General features: G+C 42.7%; 1 protein-coding gene across 1 annotated transcript; it reads left to right on the forward strand.

Annotated features, from left to right (window-relative positions):
• Nucleotides 1–82: 82 nt before the first annotated feature.
• On the forward strand, nt 83–20,469 carry HAUS1 (HAUS augmin like complex subunit 1). The gene is made up of 9 exons (XM_088476560.1): nt 83–118; nt 3,747–3,921; nt 4,537–4,672; nt 8,887–9,021; nt 11,150–11,273; nt 12,906–12,971; nt 13,056–13,127; nt 14,762–14,809; nt 19,630–20,469. The coding sequence occupies exons 1-9, from the start codon at nt 98–100 to the stop codon at nt 19,708–19,710; spliced, it is 858 nt and encodes a 285-aa protein (XP_088332686.1). The 5' UTR covers nt 83–97; the 3' UTR covers nt 19,711–20,469.
• Nucleotides 20,470–23,249: the final 2,780 nt, after the last annotated feature.

A 23,249-nucleotide genomic window follows, 5' to 3' on the forward strand; every position in this document is an offset into this window, starting at 1 on the left:
CCTCTCTCCTCCGATTGGCTGCCGTCGTTGTCACGTGGCACATGAAGCTGTGTGGCGCGAGCCTGCCCCGACCTTGGTGTAAAAAAAGAGGGAGAGGATGGACGAGAAGAGCACTAAGGTAATGACGGGGTACCTATACCTATTATGTCCTGCCCTATACACCTGGCACTACAGGTCCCTGCATGCCTTGTCAGTCTGTGGGAGAACTGCAAATCCCAGCATCCCCTGCCAGTCTGTAGGAGAACTACGAGACACCGCCTGTCCTGCATGGAGAACTACAAGACCCAGCATGCCCTGTCAGTTTGCTGGATAACTACGTCCCGACATGTCTTGCCAGTTTGCAGGATAACTACAATTACCAGCATGCCCTGTCAATCTGTGGGGGAAAGGGATCTATACACTACCGTGGAAGAACTACAAGCCCCAACATGCCCTGCCAGTCTGCAGGATAACTACACGTCCCAGCGTGCCCTGTCAGTTTGTGGGAGAACTACATGTCCCAGCGTGCCCTGTCAGTTTGTGGGAGAACTACATGTCCCAGCGTGCCTTGTCAGTCTGTGGGAGAACTACATGTCCCAGCGTTCCCTGTCAGTCTGTGGGAGAACTACATGTCTCAACATGCCCTGTCAGTCTGTGGGAGAACTACATGTCCCAGCATGCCCTGGCAGTCTGTGGGAGAACTACCACTCCCTGCATCTTTTAGATATTGTAGTAGAGCGTGTGTGTAGCACTGGGGACCGTCCCCCTCCCTGTGACAGCCAGTCACGCACCCGCCCCTGCAATACACACTAATACATATACCAGAGGTAGAGGTATCAGACACTGAAGTACATTTGCCATCTGCTCTGACATCCCTCAGCTGCCCACATACATATACGATGCCTTAACATGGCCCACAGCTCCCCACTAACACCGGACTGGCATGATGAACAAGATTATATACAGAGAACACGAGTGCTGTGATAGAGCTCATGGCGGCGCTCCAATGCACTTACTATGTGGAGTAGTCTCTGCGTTCCCCATTACGAACTGGTGTGCGTTGGGTTGCCTTGGCAGGCGATGGTTCGCAATGAGGTGCTATTCCAAGTTTGCTGCGTATCGCGCGTCGCTTGCTGGATCTTGGGTTTCTGGAGTTGATCTCCATGTGTCCTTAGTTTGCTTGACTTGAGGATGTGGAGTACTTGTCTGTGACCAGCGCGTTTCGTCACTCTGTGGCGACTTCCTCTGGGTATGTGCATTGGAGCTCTGCCGTTAGCTATATCACAGCGCTTGGTTTACCTGACTATGTTTGCTCACTGTACTGGCGGGTTTACTACTACTGGAAAGAGGAAAGGGATCTAGGAGTCACTATTTCAGGTGACTTAACTGTAAGCAAACATTGTAACAAAGCAATGAGGAAGGCAAGTCAGATGCTTGGTACATAGGGAGAGGAATCAGTAGCAGAAAGAAAGAAGTGATAATACCACTGTATAGGTCATTGGTACGTCCTCATCTCCAATACTGTGTTCAGTTCTGGAGGCCATATCTCCAGAAGGATATTAATACATTAGAGACTGTACAAAGAAGGGTAACTAAAATGGTCTACACCACACCGCAAGGTCTACACCACAAAACGTACCAGGAAAGACTAATAGATCTTAATATGTATAGTTTGGAGCAGAGAAGGGAAAGGGGGACATGATAGAAACGTTCAAATATATAAAGTGTATTAACAAGGTAAAGGAAGGAGACATTATTAAAAGAAAGAGAAGTATTAGAACAAGAGGACATGCACTGACACTGGAGGGAGGTAGGTTCAGGGGAAATTTGAGGAAAAATTACTTCACAGAAAGGGTAGTGGACAAGTGGAATAACCTCCCATCAGAGGTGGTAGAGGCTAAGACAGTAGACCAATTTAAACATGCATGGGATAGACATGAGGATATCCTTCAGAAGAAGTAAGGACCAATAAGGGTTGAGGTAATATTATGTTTAAAAATGGGGCAGACTAGATTGGCCAAGTGGTTCTTATCTGCCGTCAAATTCTATGTGTCTATGATACTGAAGGGATATGAGAGAGATCTTTGTAACGCGTTATTAACCGTGATGACCATTCAACCAACCATTACGTTTAGTTTATCCTTAATTATGTAACTTTATTAGAGTTTTTCTGTAATGTCTGGGATTGGTAGAAGAGGCCTCTCATATGGGATGTACGCCTAATTTCAGTATAGATGTTATTTCAGCTGCACGGTTAGCAGGAGGAAAAACAACTTCCGTTAGGTGCCGGATATATATATATATATATATATAATTTTTTTTTTTTACATTTCTTTTATTTTTATTTAATATGCAATATATAAAAGCAGTTGTGGTGATAATTTGAGAACAATTAACTTTCCAAGTCAATAGATATAATTCAAGACGTAAAAGGTTTTTATTAAGAAAAATAAATAATTCATACACAAAGAGGGGTATTCAATACGAAACGTTAACTTCACTGCCAAAGTTAACGTTTCATATCGGAGTTTTTTTCTGCGTTAAGTCTGCTGCGCGCTCCCGCTTATCCCCGTATTCAATATCAAATGAACGAAAACGGGAAACTCTGCAGTTGGATTTGCGTAAAGTTACGAATTTTTCCTTAAAATAATTGTAAGACCCCCCTAAAGTTGTAAAAACATGGGGGATCACTATGGATACCCCCGTTTTAGCCTTTAATTGAAAGTCAGGGATTTAAATAGCCGCAGCAGGTGTTTTTTTCCCGAACATTGAAGAAGTGATGCAGAAGAGCACTTAGGTTATTTTTTTTTCGTTTTTTTTAGTGGTCCCATCAAATTTGGGGTACATGAAAATGGGTACTAGCATATTTTGATGTCCCAAAAGTAAACTTTTTAAAATTCTGCATTTGTGCACCTGCCGCTATAATTCTATTCTAGAAAACACGTGCCGCATACTTGCAGAATAGCCCTGAACCTATTTCCCTATTGTTAAACAATTTTTTCCCAATTTTTTTTTTTGCACCCCAATTTTTAAGTTACTTTTTTGGGGGTGTCCCTATTTTTTTTTTTTTTACTTTTTTTGACACAGTTCTTTTTTAAATGTCATTCTCAGGGGTGCAGGCTATTTTTTTTTAAGCCTGCACCCCTAAACCCCAATTCTGCACTTTTTTTCGACACCTATTCAATGGTGAAAAGTTATCCCCGTTTTTTATCAAAGACTTTTCAAAACTGCGATAAGTCTTTGAAATTGAATACGGTGTAAAACTAAAACAAGTGATATTAACGCAAAAAACGGACTTATGGCACCCATATTGAATACCCCTAAAAGTATTTATCATATGTTACAATAATAAAAAATAGAACAATGCCTATTAATCTCAATGTAAAACGATTATAGCAACATAACAATGCACATAATGTTAATTGTAAAGCCCCTGCTGTTTTGATGGGTAAGTGTGACAGGATATCCAGAAATGAGGGACAGAAGCAAACTCCAGCATGTTATGAGGAGGAGTAATTGGGAGAAGGGAGAGAGCAATCGGAGGAAGTTAGTCACTATTGACTTGGAAACTTAATTGTTCTCAAATTATCACAACGACTGCTTTTATATATTGCACTTTTTCTCTTATGGGGCTGACTACCTCATTTCAGTCGTTAGGAGATAATTTGATTTTTAACTCAAGAAGCGCCTGGGTTCCTTTCTTTTGGTTATTTAATAATTTTTATTTAATATACCTGGCCATCGCTTACTTTTTGTGCTTGATACAGATTTTTATGTGGCTGAAAAAAATATATGGGGACAAACCGCTGCCGCCCTATGAAGTGAACACCCGGACAGTGGAGATCTTCTACCAGCTAGCGGAGTGGAATGAGGCTCGGGATAAAGATCTAACGCTGGTAATAGAAGACCAGAAACTGAAAACTGCAGAGGTCAAAGCTGAAGGTAACTGTTATGTATGATATGAGCGATCCAAATAAAAGCAACATTCATTTATACCTGTCTGTGCATATGATATGTATCAATAATGCAGAAACGGCAGCACTCGGAAATGGAGACCGCAGTTATGAATTTGTTGTCTGTTGTCCACGTTACTGAGTGCCGCTGTTTTGGCATCGTTGATGTATTATTATCACACGCCAGTGTACATTGGAAGTCACCAAACGATTAAGCCTTGTCTAGGCATTGGTGAGGACAGACCAATATACTATATATAGGGACACGTATACTTGAAAGTGGTATCACTTACAGGAATCATGTTGGCTCTTTATCCTTTATAACCAAGGGACGTACTGTGCTATTTAGACGGTCGCATGCGGTAGTGTCCGTCTCCCCCAAGGGGCATCACAATTTGTAAGACCCCGACATTTGCAGAACAGCTGATTTAGCTTAATATCTCGGCACCAGTTGTCTCACTTTCTTCATTCTGACAATTGACTAATTCTAGTTGCATAAATTCAGCCTTGTGTAAATTGGGGGTGATTTATAAATAGATAATATGTATAATCTGCGTGTTAGTTCGTACGTTGTAATAATCATGGTCTCTCTGTGTTTTCACAGCCAGATCCTTACAGGAGCTGCTCGCAGATAGTCTGGGTCCTTCCTACGCAAACCTATCCCGTATGGGAAATACTTATTTAAATCAATTAGTTGACAGCTGCCTCGCTCTGCAGATAAAGGACTCATCGCTGGCCAGGTACTGTAACTTGTGTAAGAGTTCCGCATTTTCTTTAGTAAGTTTGTCAGATTGGAAGTATTCTATCTCTAAAAGAACTATTCATTTGCGGAGGTGGATACTTCAAGACCTCTACACAATAGAAGATATTTTGAACGATTTGGCCGATTCCGACGCATCGGAACGACAAATCATGCAAATCGTCAACTGTGCGCGCTCCCTCGGCGTCGTTTGTTGTATCTTCAGATGTTTTGTACATGCAGGAAGATCTGTCAATCTCGTTTAACGATTCCCCCTCAGATCGGGCAGTGTGTACTCGCTACCGAACAACTAGGTGATATGGTTACATTATATAGTTAGCGATCTAGCCACCAAACGATGCAAGATATACCGTATGTAAGATTGCACAGTGTGTTTGCACTAGATCGTTTGCCCAGGAGTTCAGGGGAAATCATTGACGACATTGCATCGTTTGTAAGTCGTGTAGTGTGTACCTAGCATAACTACTGGAGCAATTCAGTATTGCTCTGGTGCGGGGACAGTTGTCCCCGTGTTCCCTAAAACTGCGCAATGATACTTACCCCTTGCTGTTCCGGCCGACTGCGCATGCTTGACCAGAGTTCACAAATGCGCAGGGCTCGCAGTGTTGGGGGCATCGGAGGGGTCCGATCGGATCCCTTTTTTTGCGACCCCAGGCCTCCTTCTCACAGGAAGGGGCGGGGCTTCAGGAGTCAGCGCCATCTGTAAATGGATTTAGTTCCTACAGGCAAACTCTGAAAACTTACATTTTTTTTTTTTTTTTTTTTTTCTGGTGGTGAGTATGTGTGTGCTTATAAAGTATTTGCCTGTCTGATTCCAGTGCTATAATGATTATGTTCCCCGGATGCAACATGTCGACATCCTCAGAATGTCAACATTAGGGTTAGGCTAAGAGGGGTAAGGTTACAGTTAGGCACTGGGAGTAGAGGGGCTGTACACACTGGAATGATGGCGCATTAGATGACTCGGGCAGACCAGGTAAGGCGCTGCTAAACCATCAGGGGCGGTTTGTTGATATTCTATCATGTCGACATGATGAATGTGAACCTAGTATACCGCTCCCATGTTCCCCACCCTTCAGGATGACCGTCTTACGTGGGATGACAACTGAGCATTGTCAGGCTTAATGCAGCCTATGTGACAGGGCGAGCGTGAAAGTGGGAACAACCTTATTACAGTACAAGTAGTAGTTTCATTGGAGCATTGGGACTGGTTAATACAGTAAAGCACAATAATACCGGTTTGATACCTAAATTCCGGGTCTGACCCGGAGGTTGGAACAGGGATCAGACCTGGAATTAAGCCGTCGCCGACTCAGGATATTCCCGAGTCGGCGCCGTTCACACCAGAGCCGGGTCTGCAGTGACCCGGCTCCGAAGTGGACACTTGGAGATGACGTCATCTCAAGCGCCACTGAAGCCGGCCAATCGCAGGCATGTGGCACGATCCAGGTCATCGTGTCTGCGCCGTTTACACTGCAGGGTTTCACTGGTTATTCCCGAGTTAAACCCTGCAAGTTACCTGGGTTAGATTGCCGGGTCACTCCACCCCGGAATCCAACCCTGTCCACTTTTACACCAAGGAGCTACCCGGGTTAACACTGCAATAACCCGGGTTTTAGCTCTGGTGTGAAAGGGGTATTAGTCAGGTATTCTGGTGTTTGAGTAATGTCTAAGCAAGGCATCCTTCTAGGAGGGCCCCACAATTACTAGATGTAGAACTGGTCTTGTGTTAGCAGCCAGATTCATGTTTCTAACATACAGAACTTATTTTGAAAGAACAGATTTAAGTATTTTATGTCCTGTAATGTAGATTGCACACGGAAGGCTAGTGGCTCACGTGCAGCTAATGAGTGACAACAGGCATAACTAAATGGCAAGCTCAGGTGACCCATGTACTCAAATAACCTGTATACAGATACTGGAGTGAATCTGCTATACTTCATCCCCTCTGCAGTAGTTGCTTCAATAAAAAATTTTTTTTGGGCGCAAAGGGATTAGCGCACACTCCAGATTTGTTATATCCCAGCATTCATTTGATGTGCGAGAGGGAACCAGCCAATAGCTGCAGGTTTTCCAAGAACTGGCGCAGCGCAGAGCAGGATATCATAGCTGGGGTGCAGCGCATAGGCTAGTCACAGCTGGCATTACTCGCCTGCGAGTTTAGTGATGTATAGCGTATGGGCACTGAGCACTCGTTCCCAACAGTGATGGGTTCTGGGATGTCGGGTGACGCATTGTTTTCTGGCATGGTTTGGGTGAAGTCCTTCCCGTGGACGTCAACGCTAACCGCACAGTGTTAAGACCATCAGACGATTGTGCAGCGTTTATTTCAGACCAAACTGGTCACGTGGCGGCCCACTGCCTCCTAAGGGCCATATTCAATTTGAGGCGAAAAGTCCGAGGTCGGACTTTTCGCCATCATCGCCATTTTTTTGCTGGGATAAAGTATCGGGCGCGTGCCCGCTTATCCCCGTATTCAATTAGGAATCAGCGAAAACGGGACCCGGCGGAAAGGTAAGTATCAAAGTCCTGTCAGATTTGGGGAAATCGGACTGTCAACCCCTAGAAGATGGTCTGACATGGGGGATCACTATGGGTGCCCCCAATTTGGCCTGCTGACGGTAATTGGGGTTTTTAAACGGCGGCGGCAGGTGCATAAATGCGGCTTTGAAAAATAGCACTTAGCGTTTTTTGGGGGGGAAAAATAACTAATCCTATAAAATTTGGGGTACATGAAAATGGGTGCAAGCATATTTTTAAGTCCCTAAAGTGTTTTTGTTTTTTTTTAGATTTTTCAAAAATCCACCTGCCGCAACCACCCGCATTCTAAAAAACACCTGTTGCATACTTGGGAACCCCTCCGGAATCAATTTCGCTAGTTTAGAAGGTTGTCCCCCAATTTTTTTTTTTTTATTGCCCCCAAAAAGAAAGTACCTTTTTTGGGGTGTCTAGATGACATTTTTAAATTTTTTTTTTTGACACAGAATATCTTTTGGGGGACATTCCAAGGGGTGCAGGCTACTTTTTTAAAGTTTGCACCCCAAAACCCCAATTTTGCATTTTTTTTTCGCCACCTATTCAGTGGTGAAAACTTATCCCTGTTTTTTCACAAAGACTTTTCGCACCTGCAAAAAGTCTTGGTAATTGAATATGGGGATAAGTGAAACAGGCGAAAATGACGTCATCGGCGATAAGTTAATCGTTGATAACAGACTTTTCTCTCCAGATTGATTATGGCCCATAGTGACTTTTGATGTTTGTTTTATTTATATTTGTGTGTGTGCGTGTTTATTGACACACAAGTTTAAAAATGTCCTGGTTTTCTGTCCTAATTAATGTGTCCTACTTAATTAAAAGTTTCTCGACTTTGAGTGGGGAGATGTATCAAGCCTTGGAGAGAGAGTGGAGAAGTTACCCAAAGGAATCCGCTTCTAACTGTTGTGCATCTAGCACAGTCTATGAAATGACCGTTACAAGCGGATTGGTTGCTCTGGGCAACTTCACCTTGAGCCTGGAGCAGGTCATGATCACAATAACAATGTATTGCTAACTGGCATGTCTTCTCTAGATCACTTACACGGGCTCTAGCCCTGCTGCGGGGGCATGGGTTAGGTGCCCACCTCCTTGATAAGATTCCCACCCCCACCCCCAAAATATAAAAATATAGTTAAAAATTTAGATCTACATTTCCTCTTCCCAGCTCCCCAAAGCTATCCTTCATGTTCTGTAACGGAGGCGTTTTAGCTGCATTGGGAGCCTCGTACCTCCAATGTGGTGCAAAATGCATATGGTCCCAAACCTTCCTAAAGGCAACACACCCTGATTTATGTCTGGCACCTCCTCGTCCACTAACCCTAAGTATTATACAACGTCAAGAGTTAAACATGTCCATTCCAGAAAAGAACTACATTGATCCCAATGCGCTGCTAAAAGGAAGCTCTGCCGTACTTAAGAAGGAAAAACTGCCAGATTAGAAAGTTTTATTTTACAGAACAAAAACTAATTCCTCCAAAAACCTAAAACTTGTTCCCTTGAGAATGGACAGAAACCCTGTTGCCATTTAATTGTAATAGAAGAGAAAAACAAAACCTCCTTCATATCTGCTCCTGTAGATAATGACTGTGAATTAGATGACGCTGTTTTATTGGAGCCCATTGATTGTCACTGAATAGAGCATGCTGCCTTTTCCCCCAGCTATATCCCTGCTGTCAATGAACTGAGCTCTGAGCTGGTGACGATCGAGGCCAGTAATCAGCAACTGGAGGCAGAGCTGACAACCCTGAGGAAGAAGCTAACGAACACTCTGGTGCTGGAGAAAAGCCTGCAACAGTGAGTACACGGCTATACCGGCCATGTGAGTCTAGTACTGTGTGATTAGCTGTAATCCCGGGAACAGTGAGTACACAGCTATACCGGCCATGTGAGTCTAGTGCTGTGTGATTAGCTGTAATCCCGGGAACAGTGAGTACACAGCTATACCGCCCATGTGAGTCTAGTGCTGTGTGATTAGCTGTAATCCCAGGAACAGTGAGTACACAGCTATACCGGCCATGTGAGTATAGTGCTGTGTGATTAGGTGTAATTCCGGGAACAGTGAGTACACAGCTATACCGCCCATGTGAGTCTAGTACTGTGTGATTAGCTGTAATCCCAGGAACAGTGAGTACACAGCTATACCGGCCATGTGAGTATAGTGCTGTGTGATTAGCTGTAATGCCGGGAACAGTGAGTACACAGCTATACCGGCCATGTGAGTCTAGTGCTGTGTGATTAGGTGTAATCCCGGGAACAGTGAGTACACAGCTATACCGGCCATGTGAGTCTAGTACTGTGTGATTAGCTGTAATACCGGGAACAGTGAGTACACAGCTATACCGGCCATGTGAGTCTAGTGCTGTGTGATTAGCTGTAATCCCGGGAACAGTGAGTACACAGCTATACTGGCCATGTGAGTCTAGTACTGTGTGATTAGCTGTAATCCCGGGAACAGTGAGTACACAGCTATACCGGCCATGTGAGTCTAGTACTGTGTAATCCTAGGAACAGTGAGTACACAGCTATACCGGCTATGTGAGTCTAGTGCTGTGTGATTAGGTGTAATCCCGGGAACAGTGAGTACACAGCTATACCGGCCATGTGAGTCTAGTACTGTGTGATTAGCTGTAATCCCGGGAACAGTGAGTACACAGCTATACCGGCTATGTGAGTCTAGTGCTGTGTGATTAGGTGTAATCCCGGGAACAGTGAGTACACAGCTATACCGGCCATGTGAGTCTAGTACTGTGTGATTAGCTGTAATCCCGGGAACAGTGAGTACACAGCTATACCGGCCATGTGAGTCTAGTACTGTGTGATTAGCTGTAATCCCGGGAACAGTGAGTACACGGCTATATCGGCCATGTGAGTCTAGTATTGTGTGATTAGGTGTTATCCTGGGAACAGTGAGTACACGGCTATATCGCCCATGTGACTCTAGTACTGTGATTAGGTGTTATCCTGGGAACAGTGAGTACACAGCTATACCGCCCATGTGAGTCTAGCACTGTGTAATCCCGGGAACAGTGAGTACACAGCTATACCGGCCATGTGAGTCTAGTGCTGTGTGATTAGCTGTAATCCCGGGAACAGTGAGTACACAGCTATACCGGCTATGTGAGTCTAGTACTGTGTGATTAGGTGTAATCCTGGGAACAGTGAGTACACAGCTATACCGCCCATGTGAGTCTAGTACTGTGTGATTAGGTGTAAACCCGGGAACAGTGAGGACACAGCTATACCGGCCATGTGAGTCTAGTACTGTGATTAGCTGTAATCCCGGGAACAGTGAGTACACAGCTATACCGGCTATGTGAGTCTAGTACTGACTGTGTGATTAGGTATAATCCCGGGAACAGTGACCTGTATCATATAAATGTATTCCTATATGAGAAGGCGCAATCTCAGGAATAGTACTAAAATGTGCTAGTCACACAGTTAATATCTATAGAGTATAAAACTAGCTTGTTACACTGGCACTTTCTAATATGTAGTGTATTATGTAAAGTCTCTAAAAGGTCCAGGATATTAAATGAAGATGTTAGGGGGCCATTTATATTGTTAGTATAGAATGTATGACTATCTGGTATTACAGCTGCAATCTGTACTGTAGCTAGAGATGAAGAAACAGAACTTTAGGGTGAGAGACAAATCTATTAGCCAGGTTGTACTTTATATGCAATAGTCGGATACACCTGTTTACAGACACACAAATAGAGGCTATAGCCCAGTTACAACATCAAACCTATATATGCTCTCTCTAGTTTTCCATTATTGTATGTCTGTCTGTATAGGGGGAGCCGCAGTGAGAATTGTGCATTCTTACATTGGATTAGCAGAGAGCAGAGCGTTGCCTGCGCTTGTGTTTCTCATATGACAGAGAAAGTTTAATGTGTACTCCAATGTTCAATTTTGACTTAAGGGACCTCAGGAAAGCAGAGCAGCAGTGTGGCTTGGATAAGGCCAAAGCAGAGATTCGGTCACAAAATCTGAAGAAACTGAAAGATAAATCGGAGGAATATAAATACATGATCCAGGCTGCTAAGGTATGTGTGACTGCTCCTGATGGAAGTATAAGATCCTAGGGGGTGTAACTGCTCCTGATGGAAGTATAAGATCCTAGGGGGTGTGGCTGCTCCTGATGGAAGTATAAGATCCTAGGGGGTGTGGCTGCTCCTGATGGAAGTATAAGATCCTAGGGGGTGTGGCTGCTCCTGATGGAAGTATAAGATCCTAGGGGGTGTGGCTGCTCCTGATGGAAGTATAAGATCCTAGGGGGTGTGGCTGCTCCTGATGGAAGTATAAGATCCTAGGGGGTGTGGCTGCTCTTGATGGAAGTATAAGATCCTAGGGGGTGTGACCGCTCCTGATGGAAGTATAAGATCCTAGGGGGTGTGACCGCTCCTGATGGACGTATAAGATCTTAGGGGGTGTGACCGCTCCTGATGGACGTATAAGATCTTAGGGGGTGTGACCACTCCTGATGGAAATATAAGATCTTAGGGAGTGTGGCTGCTACTGATAATTGAAGTCTAAGATCTTAGGAGGTGTGGCCGCTCCTGATAATTTAAATGCAAGATCCTAGGGGGTGATACCAATCCTTAGACATACAAGATCCTAGGGGGTGTGGCAGATCCTGATAGAAATACAAGATCCTAGGGGGTGATACCAATCCTTAGACATACAAGATCCTAGGGGGTGTGACTGCTCCTGATAGACATACAAGATTTTAGGGGGTAACAGCAATCCTGATAGACATAAAAGATCCCAGGGGGTGTGGTAGATTCTGATAGAAATACGAGATCTCGGGGTTTGGCTGTTCCTGCTAACAAATACAGTACAAAGTCCAAACAGCTAAAGCATGTGTGACCAGTCCTGATTACTACAAATACAGGATCTGAGAGGAATAACTTTTATATCCTTAGTAAGTTGTCCAAGGGGAGGTGTAATACAAGATCTGAAAGGTATGTGACCTCTCCTTATTATGTAAGTACAGACCCTAGAAGAGGGGGTTGTGAAGTATCATAGCCAGGCGGCTATACTACGCTACATCCTAAAATAAGTTACCATATATAATAAACACATTCATTTTTTCAAAAGTTTGAATGCGTTCACAAGAAACCGACTTCATTCCTAAATCTAGTGGGTGTACACATTCTGATTAAATACAGATCTCACTTTTTCACGTGAGTGAAAACTGTACACAGACAGTTTAATACTATTCTCCAAGTAGCCATATTTATGTGGCTGGCAATGACTTCTGCACAGAACAAGCATTTGTGGAGCACAAACTGATCTGGGAGAAGGATAAGGCTGCAGGTAGCCTGCACGTCCCGCGAGGAGATTGCTGCTGTAAATCTTCAGCGTCTCCAAGAGGAAAGAATTTGGATGTGAGACAGTGTTTCCAGATGCTGCGATTGAGCGAATCCCCGCGCAGTAACAGCTCCACGCAGTTTCTTAATTTGTCATTAAAACCATTTTTTGGAAAAAAGACTTTCTGACATGTACAGTGTTGCTCATTACGCGCTTCCACATAGACTAACATTGACAGCACTTGCTTACTATGAGAGTGTAAAAGCTTTGCTGGACGTATGACCGTTTCATCCATGATCAAGGCATGAATCTAATATCCCCTTGTAACTGTTATTTGTTTAGTAACCGGTGTGTTACTTCTGCAGGAGAAGCTGTCGTCCGCGGGGATGGAGGACTCGTTAACGCATCAGTCCCTGGTGTCTCTCTCCGAGGTCTGTACATACACCGTCATTGTCAGTGTTACAGGTTACGTTAGAAGCCATTGACAAAACTATCGGCTCCTCTCATTCTCTCAGACGCTTACTGAACTTAAAGCACAATCCATGGTTACCAAGGAGAAGCTGAAATCATACTTGGACTTGGCTCCGGTGAGTAGTATTTCCTGTGTACTTTGGTCACCGTGAAATATGGTGCAGAGTGGGAATGGACAGCCTGGTCTACTTACAGTGCGTCTGTTTCCATGAAGTAACCTCTTTATGATTGAAACTCTTTAATCGTTTGGTGGATTTCACTAAAGGTGCCCACACACATACCGACTTGCTCCCAATCAGCCAATGTACACGATTTCCCCTGAACTCTCCCTGAACTCTCCCCAGGCAGTCGTGGTCACGATTTGGAGTTAAAAATGTTCAATCTGACTTAAGATCTATCGTGCAGCCAGTGCATTGTATCCCAGATTGGCTAATCTGCCCTACAGCATGGCAGATCTGAAGATGCGATGTACGACGAGCGGGGACGCGCATCGGCATCGTGATCAAGTGTAGAAACTCACGATTTGGCCATTTTTTACATGATCTGTCGTCACGATTCGTCGAAGTCGGCCAAATTGGATGAAAAGTCGGTATGTGTGTGGGCACCTTTACTAATGATACATTAGTAATTTAGCTTTGGGTGCAGTGATCTTCCATTCAGACAGGTTCCCCAAAATGGCATCAGGTTGGATGTGGACAAGCCTCCAATGTTCTGCCTCTTTCTACAGGGAAAAGGAGTTTTTAAATACGGTCCTTTTATTCGTATATAACCGTATAACTCCCTGCCCAGAAATCCAGCAATTAAAATAACCAATGTTCCGTCGGAACCACGCAGCAAATGGAATTGGTCCCTAAGACACTAGTGTATGTTTATAAGGAGGTTGCGTTTCCACTTAGAATTATTACACGTTAGTTTTGAAAGCCTCAAATTATTTCAGAGAGGTCTCAATGACTCTTATTTTACTTGAGTTGTCCGCTTTAAACCCATGACCCTATTAAGCCTGACCAAATGCAGGCAAAACTCCTCTCGCAATAGGGAACCAGCTTCTCTCCAAAGGAGAACTATTCACAATTAGGGGTGCATTCTATTGCTTCTGCACCCACCTTAAGTCAGCAGCAGCAGAGCAAAGACCCTAAAGATTTCCATTTAAATAAACACACAACATGGTTCGGTTTAATACAAAGTTTTACAAGAATACAATAAAACCAACATTTAAAGGTAACATTGATTAGAATGTGACTGATGTTTATTACAGTATATTATATATGTAATCTCCTTTGACAACTCTGATGTATCCTGACATATTGCTGCCATATTCCTAACCATTAAGCTTGCAGGGTTGCATAAAATCGGATCTAAAAAATAAAAAAATAAATAAATAAAAAAAAACTGATTTATTTTATTTAAATAGGAATTTTTATTATTTTTTTTAAAAAAAATAAACGTTAAAAAATTTAAAATGTTTACTTACATTTTTTTTTTAAAGAAAAAATAATTTAAATCCAAAAAAAATTCTAATTTAAATGAAATAAATCCGTTTTTTATTTTTTTTTAAATCTGATTTTTATGCAACCCTGATTGGAACACAGGAGCATCCTCATTATATTACCATACACTATGGAGGTACTACATTCATTATTTACATACAATTTAGTGTAATGCACGTGGTTGTTACTCATTATACTATGACCTGCGGCTGTATTGGTTTTGTGTAGCTGCGATTTCTAGTAACCTGACCTCTATCTTACAGAATCCATCCCTGGTGCAGGTGAAGATAGAAGAGGCGAAGCGAGAACTTGTAAGTGATTATATATGGGATAATGTAGCCACTACTGTAGGTTATAAGGATATCAGGCGTTACCGTGGGTTCAATCGCCATACAAAAAGCTTTTGGTTCAGCACATGGATCTCTAGAGTGACTGCTGATATATCATAGTATACCCTGTGCAGCCAGGGACCTGGACGTCCTAAAACTTGCGCAACCTAATTACAATAGACCACGCCCCCTAAATGATGCTCTTTGGGGGCGTGCCCGTATGGCACACCTACCATTTAACGTCAGGCTGGGGGGGGAGAGCCCAGCACTACGTCAGTAGTTGGGCTGCCCCCAGCTCTCTCCCTGCACTGAATGGTTGATGCGCACGGCATCTATTCTTTTTCCCAGGGGCCAGCACCGCCACACGGCTGCGGTGGAGGAGGTGCCCAACATCCCGACCGCCTGCGGGTGGAACAGCGGGGCAGTGCCCGAAAAGTGGGACTGTCCTGCTGAAATTGGGAATGGCTGGGAGGGGTGTGCCCTCTATGGGGTGCGCCCCTGTTTGATCGCACTAGTTGAACATGTTCGAGCTGGCCTTGATAATATACATTAGGGCTGCTTTATTCCTTACAGTAAACTCATTTAGCCAGGCAGAATATAGAATGTGATCATTAAAGAAAAAACGTAAATGTTTTTAAACGCCTGTAAAAATACTGTATTCTCCAAGTAGGGGACAAAAATCCATTTTAGTCTAAGGGTCTCCAAGATACAGTCAGGTGCATAAATATTGGGACATTGACAGACTTTTCATATTTTGTCCTCTATTCACCACCACAATGGCTTTGAAATGAAACAAACAAGATGTGCTTTAACTGCAGACTTTCAGATTTAATTTGAGGGTAATTACATCCAAATCAGGTGAACGGTGTAGGAATTACAACTGTTTCTATATGTGCCTCCCACTTTTTAAGGGGCCAAAAGTAATGGGACAAACGAAACAATCCTAAATCTAACTTTCACTTTTTAATACTTTGTTGCAAATCCTTTGCAGGCAATTACAGCCTGAAGTCTGGAACGCATAGACATCACCAGATGCTGGGTTTCATCCCTGGTGATGCTCTGCCAGGCCTCTACTGCAAATGTCTTCAGTTCCTGCTTGTTCTTGGGGCATTTTCCCTTCACTTTTGTCTTCATCAAGTGAAATGCATGCTCAATCGGATTCAGGTCAGGGGAATGACTTGGCCATTGCATAACATTCCACTTTTTAGCCTTAAAAAACTCTTTGGTTGCTTTTACAGTATGCTTCGGGTCATTGTCCATCTGCACTGTGAAGCACCGTCCAATGAGTTCTAAAGCATTTGACTGAATATGAGCATATAATATTGCCCGAAACACTTCAGAATTCATTCTGCTGCTTTTGTCAGCAGTCACATCATCAATAAATACAAGGGAACCAGTTCCACTGGCAGCCATACATGCCCACACCATGACACTACCACCACCATGCTTCACTGATGAGGTGGTATGTTTTGGATCATGAGCAGTTCCTTTCCTTCTCCATACTCTTCTCTTCCCATCACTCTGGTACAAGTTGATCTTTGTCTCATCTGTCCATAGGATGTTGTTCCAGAACTGTAATGGCTTTTTTAGATGATGTTTGGCAAACTCTAATCTGGTCTTCCTGTTTTTGAGGCTCACCAATGGTTTTTTTTTTTTTTTTTTTAAATATCTTTTTATTGAACAGCAATAAAACAATTATACATTGCACAATCCAAGAATTAAGTAAAATAAAATTATCTGATAAGCGACTAGTCTGTTTCTTGGAACAAACAATATACAAACTACTGTTAATCTTTTCAAACTTTTTTAGAAAGTAGTACAAATATAGATTGAAATTATGTCAAAGTACAAAGAAACAAAGTACTTGAATATAATATAATATAGAAAATTACAAAATTACAAATACTGTATAAAAAAAAAAAAATCGATATAGTACACCGTATAGAAATGCAAGTAAATATACAATCGGTATCACTCAAACTATACAACTTATAGAGCCAGTATGAGCAGCGATAGAATTTTGAGTTAACAAATTATCACATCAGCTTCGGTATATCAGTCAATCGTTACATCAACATAATCTACATCAATGTAGGATTATATTAGAAGAAGGGGAGAGTTAGAATAAAGTAATAAAAGAAACAGAAGAAAGGTGAAATATGAAATAGAGGGGAAATCACTAACAAAAGGTGAGAGATACCTTGTCTGGGGGGATTCACAGAGAGAGACACATAAATAGCAACAATAGGGATCATTTTAAGTGATACTTCTCAGTATAAACCATTCCGTGTGATCAAAGACTTTCCATATGTTATTCTGAGTCTGGACCGGTAAACATTGTATGTATGGTTCCCACTTTTTGGAAAAAATCCGCACCCCTCTTTCGATGTTAAAGATAGCCATACGTCTCTCCGCATAAATAACCTCCAGCAGCGCAGTTTTCCATTCAGTTAGTGTGGGTGCTGATTTCGAGATCCAATAATTAAGGATAAGTTGTTTAGCTTCTGTAACCATGACTCTCAGAGCAGGTTTCCATGAGTCCAAGGAGGACTCAGTCTCCCATATTGAAAATTCTGTGAAAATAAGAGCTGCCGCATTTTTGGATAATTTAAGATGTATCGTATTGTTTAGATAGTACAAAATTTTATTCCAAAATCTATGGATCTTTCTGCAGTACCAGAGGTTATGCGAGAGAGAGGCATTAGAGCAGTCACATTTCACACAATTTCCCTCCTCCAGTGGCACAAAATGTCTCCGTTGGGCCGGAGACATATATGTACGATTTAAAATTCTAAGATGAATTTCTTGAAGTCTCGCTGACTTAAGGCAGGGTAAAACACAATCCAGATTCACAAGTCACATAATTCGGGTATCTCTGTGTGCCAAGCCTCCGCAACTGCTGCCTAAGCATGTATAGGAATTTCAATCAGGTATTTATATAAATGAGCTATTCTGAATTTGGTTGAGCGACATAAAAGTAGAATGCGACCCATTGTGTCTGTGTTAACTGAGATCCATAAAGGATTATCTAAGGATTGAATGAAATGACGTACTTGTAGGAACATAAAAAATTGTGTACGAGGGATGTCATATTTATCCTGTAATTGTACAAAGGAGAACAAATTGCCACCCGGATCAAATACATCTTTGATGGACATGATTCCTTTTTGATTCCACATTTTAAAAAGAGGAATGTCAAGTGAAGGGGGAAAACATGGGTTACCCCATAAGGGGATGTACGGAGACGAAAAAGGATTTTTTCCCAGATGTGTATTAACCTTCAGCCACGTAGTGTAAGTGTCCCAGAATAAAATATTAGAGCGAAATATCTTAGGAATGTGTATTTTGGGGGTGTGTAACAAGGCTGCTGGGGCATATGGGTGAAATAACGCTTCCTCCAAGTCAGGATTAGTATAGTGGTCGGTATGTAATAGCCAGTCAGTTATATATCGGAATATTGCAGCCTTTGCAAAGGCAGAGATGCTTGGGGATGCTCAGCCCTCCATTTTTTTTCAGTAAATAAGCTCGGGAACGCGGCATTCTGGGTTTCTTGTACTGCCAAATAAATTTAAAGAAGATCTGCGTAAACTTCAGTACATCCGCCCTTGTTAAAGTAATGGGTAAAGTTTGTAAAAGATAGGCTAGTTTCGGGAACACCACACTCTTTATTACAGTTACTCGTCCGAGTAGAGAGAGTTTAAGATCTTTCCAATTCTGGAGTTGGGAGTTTAATCTATTTAGCAATGGAGAGAAATTAAAAGCATATAGAGAGGATAATTGGGCTGGTATAAATATACCTAAATATTTTAATTTATGTGTTGCAATTGTGAAAAGAGAGGCTATGTGGGGATATGTGGCTAAAAATGTAGCTGCTCACCAATGGTTTAGATCTTGTGGTGAACCCTCTATATTCACTCTTGTGAAGTCTTCTCTTGATTGTTGACTTTGTCACATATACATCTAACTCCTGGAGAGTGTTCTTGATTTGGCCAACTGTTGTGAAGGGGTTTTTCTTCACCAGGGAAATAATTCTTCTGTCATCTACCACAGTTGTTTTCTGTGGTCTTCCGGGTCTTTTGGTGTTGCTGAGCTCTCCGGTGGGTTCTTTCTTTTTAAGAATGTTCCAAACAGTTGATTTGGCCACACCTAATGTTTTTGCTATCTCTCTGATGGGTTTGTTTTGATTTTTCAGCCTAATGATGGCTTGCTTCACTGATAGTGACAGCTCTTTGGATCTCATATTGAGAGTCAACAGCAACTGATTCCAAATGCAAATGTCACACCTAGAATCAACTCCAGACCTTTTACCTGCTTAATTGATAATGAAATAACGAAGGAATAGCCCACACCTGTCCATGAAATAGCTTTTGAGTTGATAGTCCCATTACTTTTGGCCCCTTAAAAAGTGGGAGGCACATATAGAAACCGCTGTAATTCCTACACCGTTCACCTGATTTGGATGTAATTACCCTCAAATTAAATCTGAAAGTCTGCAGGTAAAGCACATCTTGTTTGTTTCATTTCAAAGCCATTGTGGTGGTGAATAGAGGCCAAAATATGAAAATTCTGTCAATGTCCCAATATTTATGCACCTGACTGTATATGGCAGAAAATAGGCATTTATTTTACACTGGCTTTAATAATCTGGATCATTTATGACCAGTAGAATACCTAGGGTCTCCAGCTGCAGGCAAGTGTTGTGTGTGCATGGGTCAAATCTCATCCATTAAACCTGCATTTAAATTATGCTACAGAATAGGAATTTATTAGTTAATATATTGTTTAATCTGTATTTCACGTAGAGCGCGACGGACAGAGAACTGAACATGAAAGTGGATATGATGGAGTTTGTGCTGCCGGAGCAGAAGAGACGAATAAACTAAACCACGCGGCGCACAAACTCCCAACTTCATCCCTCGCTTCCTAATCCGACCGTCCTCCGTACGCAGCATATAGACCGGGGCCCGACTGACACAACATTTCTGCAGGCTTTTTTTTTTTCGGATAGTTTCTACAGAGAAGTTCTCATGTCACTCCACCATTGTTCTAGACTGTGCGGGTGGTACTCTCACTGCTAGTGGTGCACTAATGCCACAACTGGTCACCGGGTGTCTTAGATTGGAGTAAAAAAAAATAAATCTATGATGCTTACACTCCATAGATTCAGCTATGTATATATCCCACCTCGGCAATAGTACTTGGAAAAGGGGATTACATCCAATTTAATGTGATGAATTTACACTATTCTTGGCTTCTAATTGTACAATTCATAACTTTTTTTTTTTTTCTTTTGTTTTTGTAAAATGAATTTGTATCTGATTCCCTTTAGTATTTATTAGTGACTCCGAATAAACTCTCAGCGTTACAAACCAAAGTGAATAATACAATGATTAAAGTGTACCGGTCATCAGCACAGTGCAAGTATTTGGGAGAAACTGGTGGCCCACGGAGCCTCCCTCTGTGATCCCAGCTCCTCCTGTCCCAGTCCTCTGCTTTATCCGTGGCCCAGTCTGGGGGCCACGGATGAAGCAGTCTGCACCACATAGTCACCCTCCTTCCTCAGTGTGAGATTCCTATATACTTCATTAAAGCAATGTATGGAATGGCTGTGGGTCGCTGGTGCTACCAGTAAGGGGCGAGGAGGGGATTTGAAAAAAAGTGTGTTAGGTATGACGGGCATTTTGTGGTAAGGATGATGTAAACCACATATTCGGTTAGGCCAGTGGTTCCCAAACTTTTTTTGAATCACGGCGCCCTAGTGTATTGGCATTGTTTTCATGGCACCCCTAAGCCAAAAGTTTTTGATAGAGAAATTCTGAACATTTTTTAGTAAAGCAATCTGAGCTGACCTGTCATCTTTAGGTTGTTATGTGGTGGTGGACAGGTTTGCGCTTCTGTTTGTCCATAGATTTATATATTACATTGACCATAAATAATGTGACTTGGTGCTGGATCACCAACCTGAGGCACCCCAGGGGACCTCGGCACGCAGTTTGGGAACCACTGGGTTAGGGTTATTTAAAATTTTTGACCCCCTTTCGGATTTCTTCTATTTTTGAATAACTGTCACACCTAATCGTTTCAGATCTTCAAACATAATTGAATATAAGAAAGACACCCTGAGTAAAGGCCCCCATACATCAGCAATCAATTGTGTAAAAAAAAAAATCGGCAATGTATGGGCTTCACAGATCGCAGGTTGCAACCAAAAAGTGATTGGAATTGTTAAATCAGATTGTCCAACATGTTGGATGTCACAGATCGATTGGGGCTGTAGATTGCTAGTGTATGGAGATGATCAGCAGATTTGCAGACCGTTACTAGTAAAATGATGGAGCCTTACAAGATTGGCAGATCTGTGTTTGCTGCAATCGATCTGCAAATCACTGAAAAAAATTTGTAATGTATGGGCACAGATTGCTAGATTGGGAAATCCTAAAATCGGGCAACAAATCTTAATTCAATTGTGGTTTTCAGATTGCTGCTGTATGAGGGCCTTTAACACAATATACAAGATTTTTATTTATTAAAGGAAATATGTTATCCAACACCAGGTGGCCCTGTGTGAGATAGTAATTGCCCCCTTGGTTATCCAAGGAACCAAATTGAGTTGATAATTGGGTTCAGTTAGAGTAGACACAATCAGGCTTGGATGCTACCAGCCCTGTAAAATAGAACCTTTCTTCTTCAGGGTCCTGTCACAACTTGGGTCTGTTTTCCTTGCCACTGAGTCACTTACCTATTCTGCCAGCTCTGTCACATCCTGGTCATACAGGCTGCAGTATGTCCCGGCCTGCTAGGCCTCAGACAACATCAAAGCCTGTGCTAAACTTCTGTGATGACAAGTCCCGATCAGCTGACTGCAGCGTCCAATTGAGTGACAGCCTGTACCACCTGACTCGGTTCAGCCTATCCTGGGGAACCCAGTGGTATAAATCCCAGCTACTGACTCTACCTAATTGCCAGTACAATGTCTATCCTCCAACGCGTTTCGGAACCCTGTGTTCCTTTATCAAGGCATTTATGATGCCTTGATAAAGGAACACAGGGTTCCGAAACACGTTGGCAGGAAGGAGGATTACTGCTGTTGGACCAGGATTGTTTGAGGAGAATGGACACACAGAATTGAGGGATCCGAATTACCTCTCTGTATTGACATCTACGCCCATGACTCTCAACCTTCTGGTAAAACAGCCACCTGACAATTTAGTCACAGTGCTGAATTATATTTGTGTATCAATGTTTTTTATTATATCTGTTTTATGTCATTACATTAGTGTATGCTTCACAGATTTCATGTTTTATCATGTTAAAGCTAAAAGACATTTAAACATTTCTATTAACATCCACACAATTGTTCATAATAGGAGCATCTAGTTCACTCTGTTTCATTGGAAGTGAATGTGTTATTTTCTCCTGGAAATTTATTCATCCCCCACCCCGGAGGGTAGCGCTTGAGCAAGACGTCATTTAAAATTTTTCATTTCACAAAGTCTTGGGTGGACTGAAAGCCAAGGTAAAGCAGCTCTCCCTCAATTTTTGTGGCACTGCAAGAATTCCAAAACTCCCATATTTCTAAATTCATCAGGGTGCCCAGATTTCGGATGGAAACTTTGCGCTCTATAGTACTAGCTATGGAGCTGAGAGACTTTATGGTGTCACTGGACATTCAGGATGCTTACCTACATATACCTATAGCCCCTTCTCACCAAAATTTCTCAGGAAATGCCGTTCAACGGCAACATTATCAGTTCCAGGCTCTGCCCTTTTAGACTTTCTACAGCCCCAGGGGTCTTTCCCAAAATTATGGCGGTCATGGCAGCTCATCTACTTTGTCAGGGAGTCAGACTACTGCCATACCTGGATGACCTCTTGCTATTAGCACATTTCCCAGAGGATCATCAGCAACACCTTCAGGTTACCATTGCCATTCTGCTAGATCACGGCTGGTTAATCAATTGGAAGAAATCCTCTCTGGTTCTTTCCAAAGAATGGTCCATCTGGGGGCTCTTCTAGATGCTCAGGTTCAAAGAATCTTCTCTTCCCGACAGTGGACAAGATCTCCACACTGCAACAACGTGTTTGCAGGCTACTACACGGTCGCCGAGTGTCCATTCACCCAGCGATGTAGGTCCTGGGATCCATGGTGGAATACGCCCAATTCCACTCAAGACCCCTGCAGCTCTTAATCCTCTCCAGGTGGAACGGATTGCCTCATCATTTGAAGTTTCCAACAATAGTTCTCCAAACGTTCGTCTGTCACTCTCATGGTGGTTACAGATGTCTCACCTAACCAGAGGTCGCCCCTTCTGGGTCCCGGACTGGGTGATTCTAACGACGGATGCCAGTCTCGGGCTGAGGCACGGTGACTTGCCTGCACTCTTGCCAGGGCCATTGGACAATGGTCGAGACAACCCTACCG

Source organism: Taudactylus pleione, unplaced genomic scaffold (genome assembly GCF_031769625.1).
Source record: "Taudactylus pleione unplaced genomic scaffold, aTauple2 ptg000189l, whole genome shotgun sequence".
Lineage (NCBI taxonomy): Eukaryota > Metazoa > Chordata > Amphibia > Anura > Myobatrachidae > Taudactylus > Taudactylus pleione.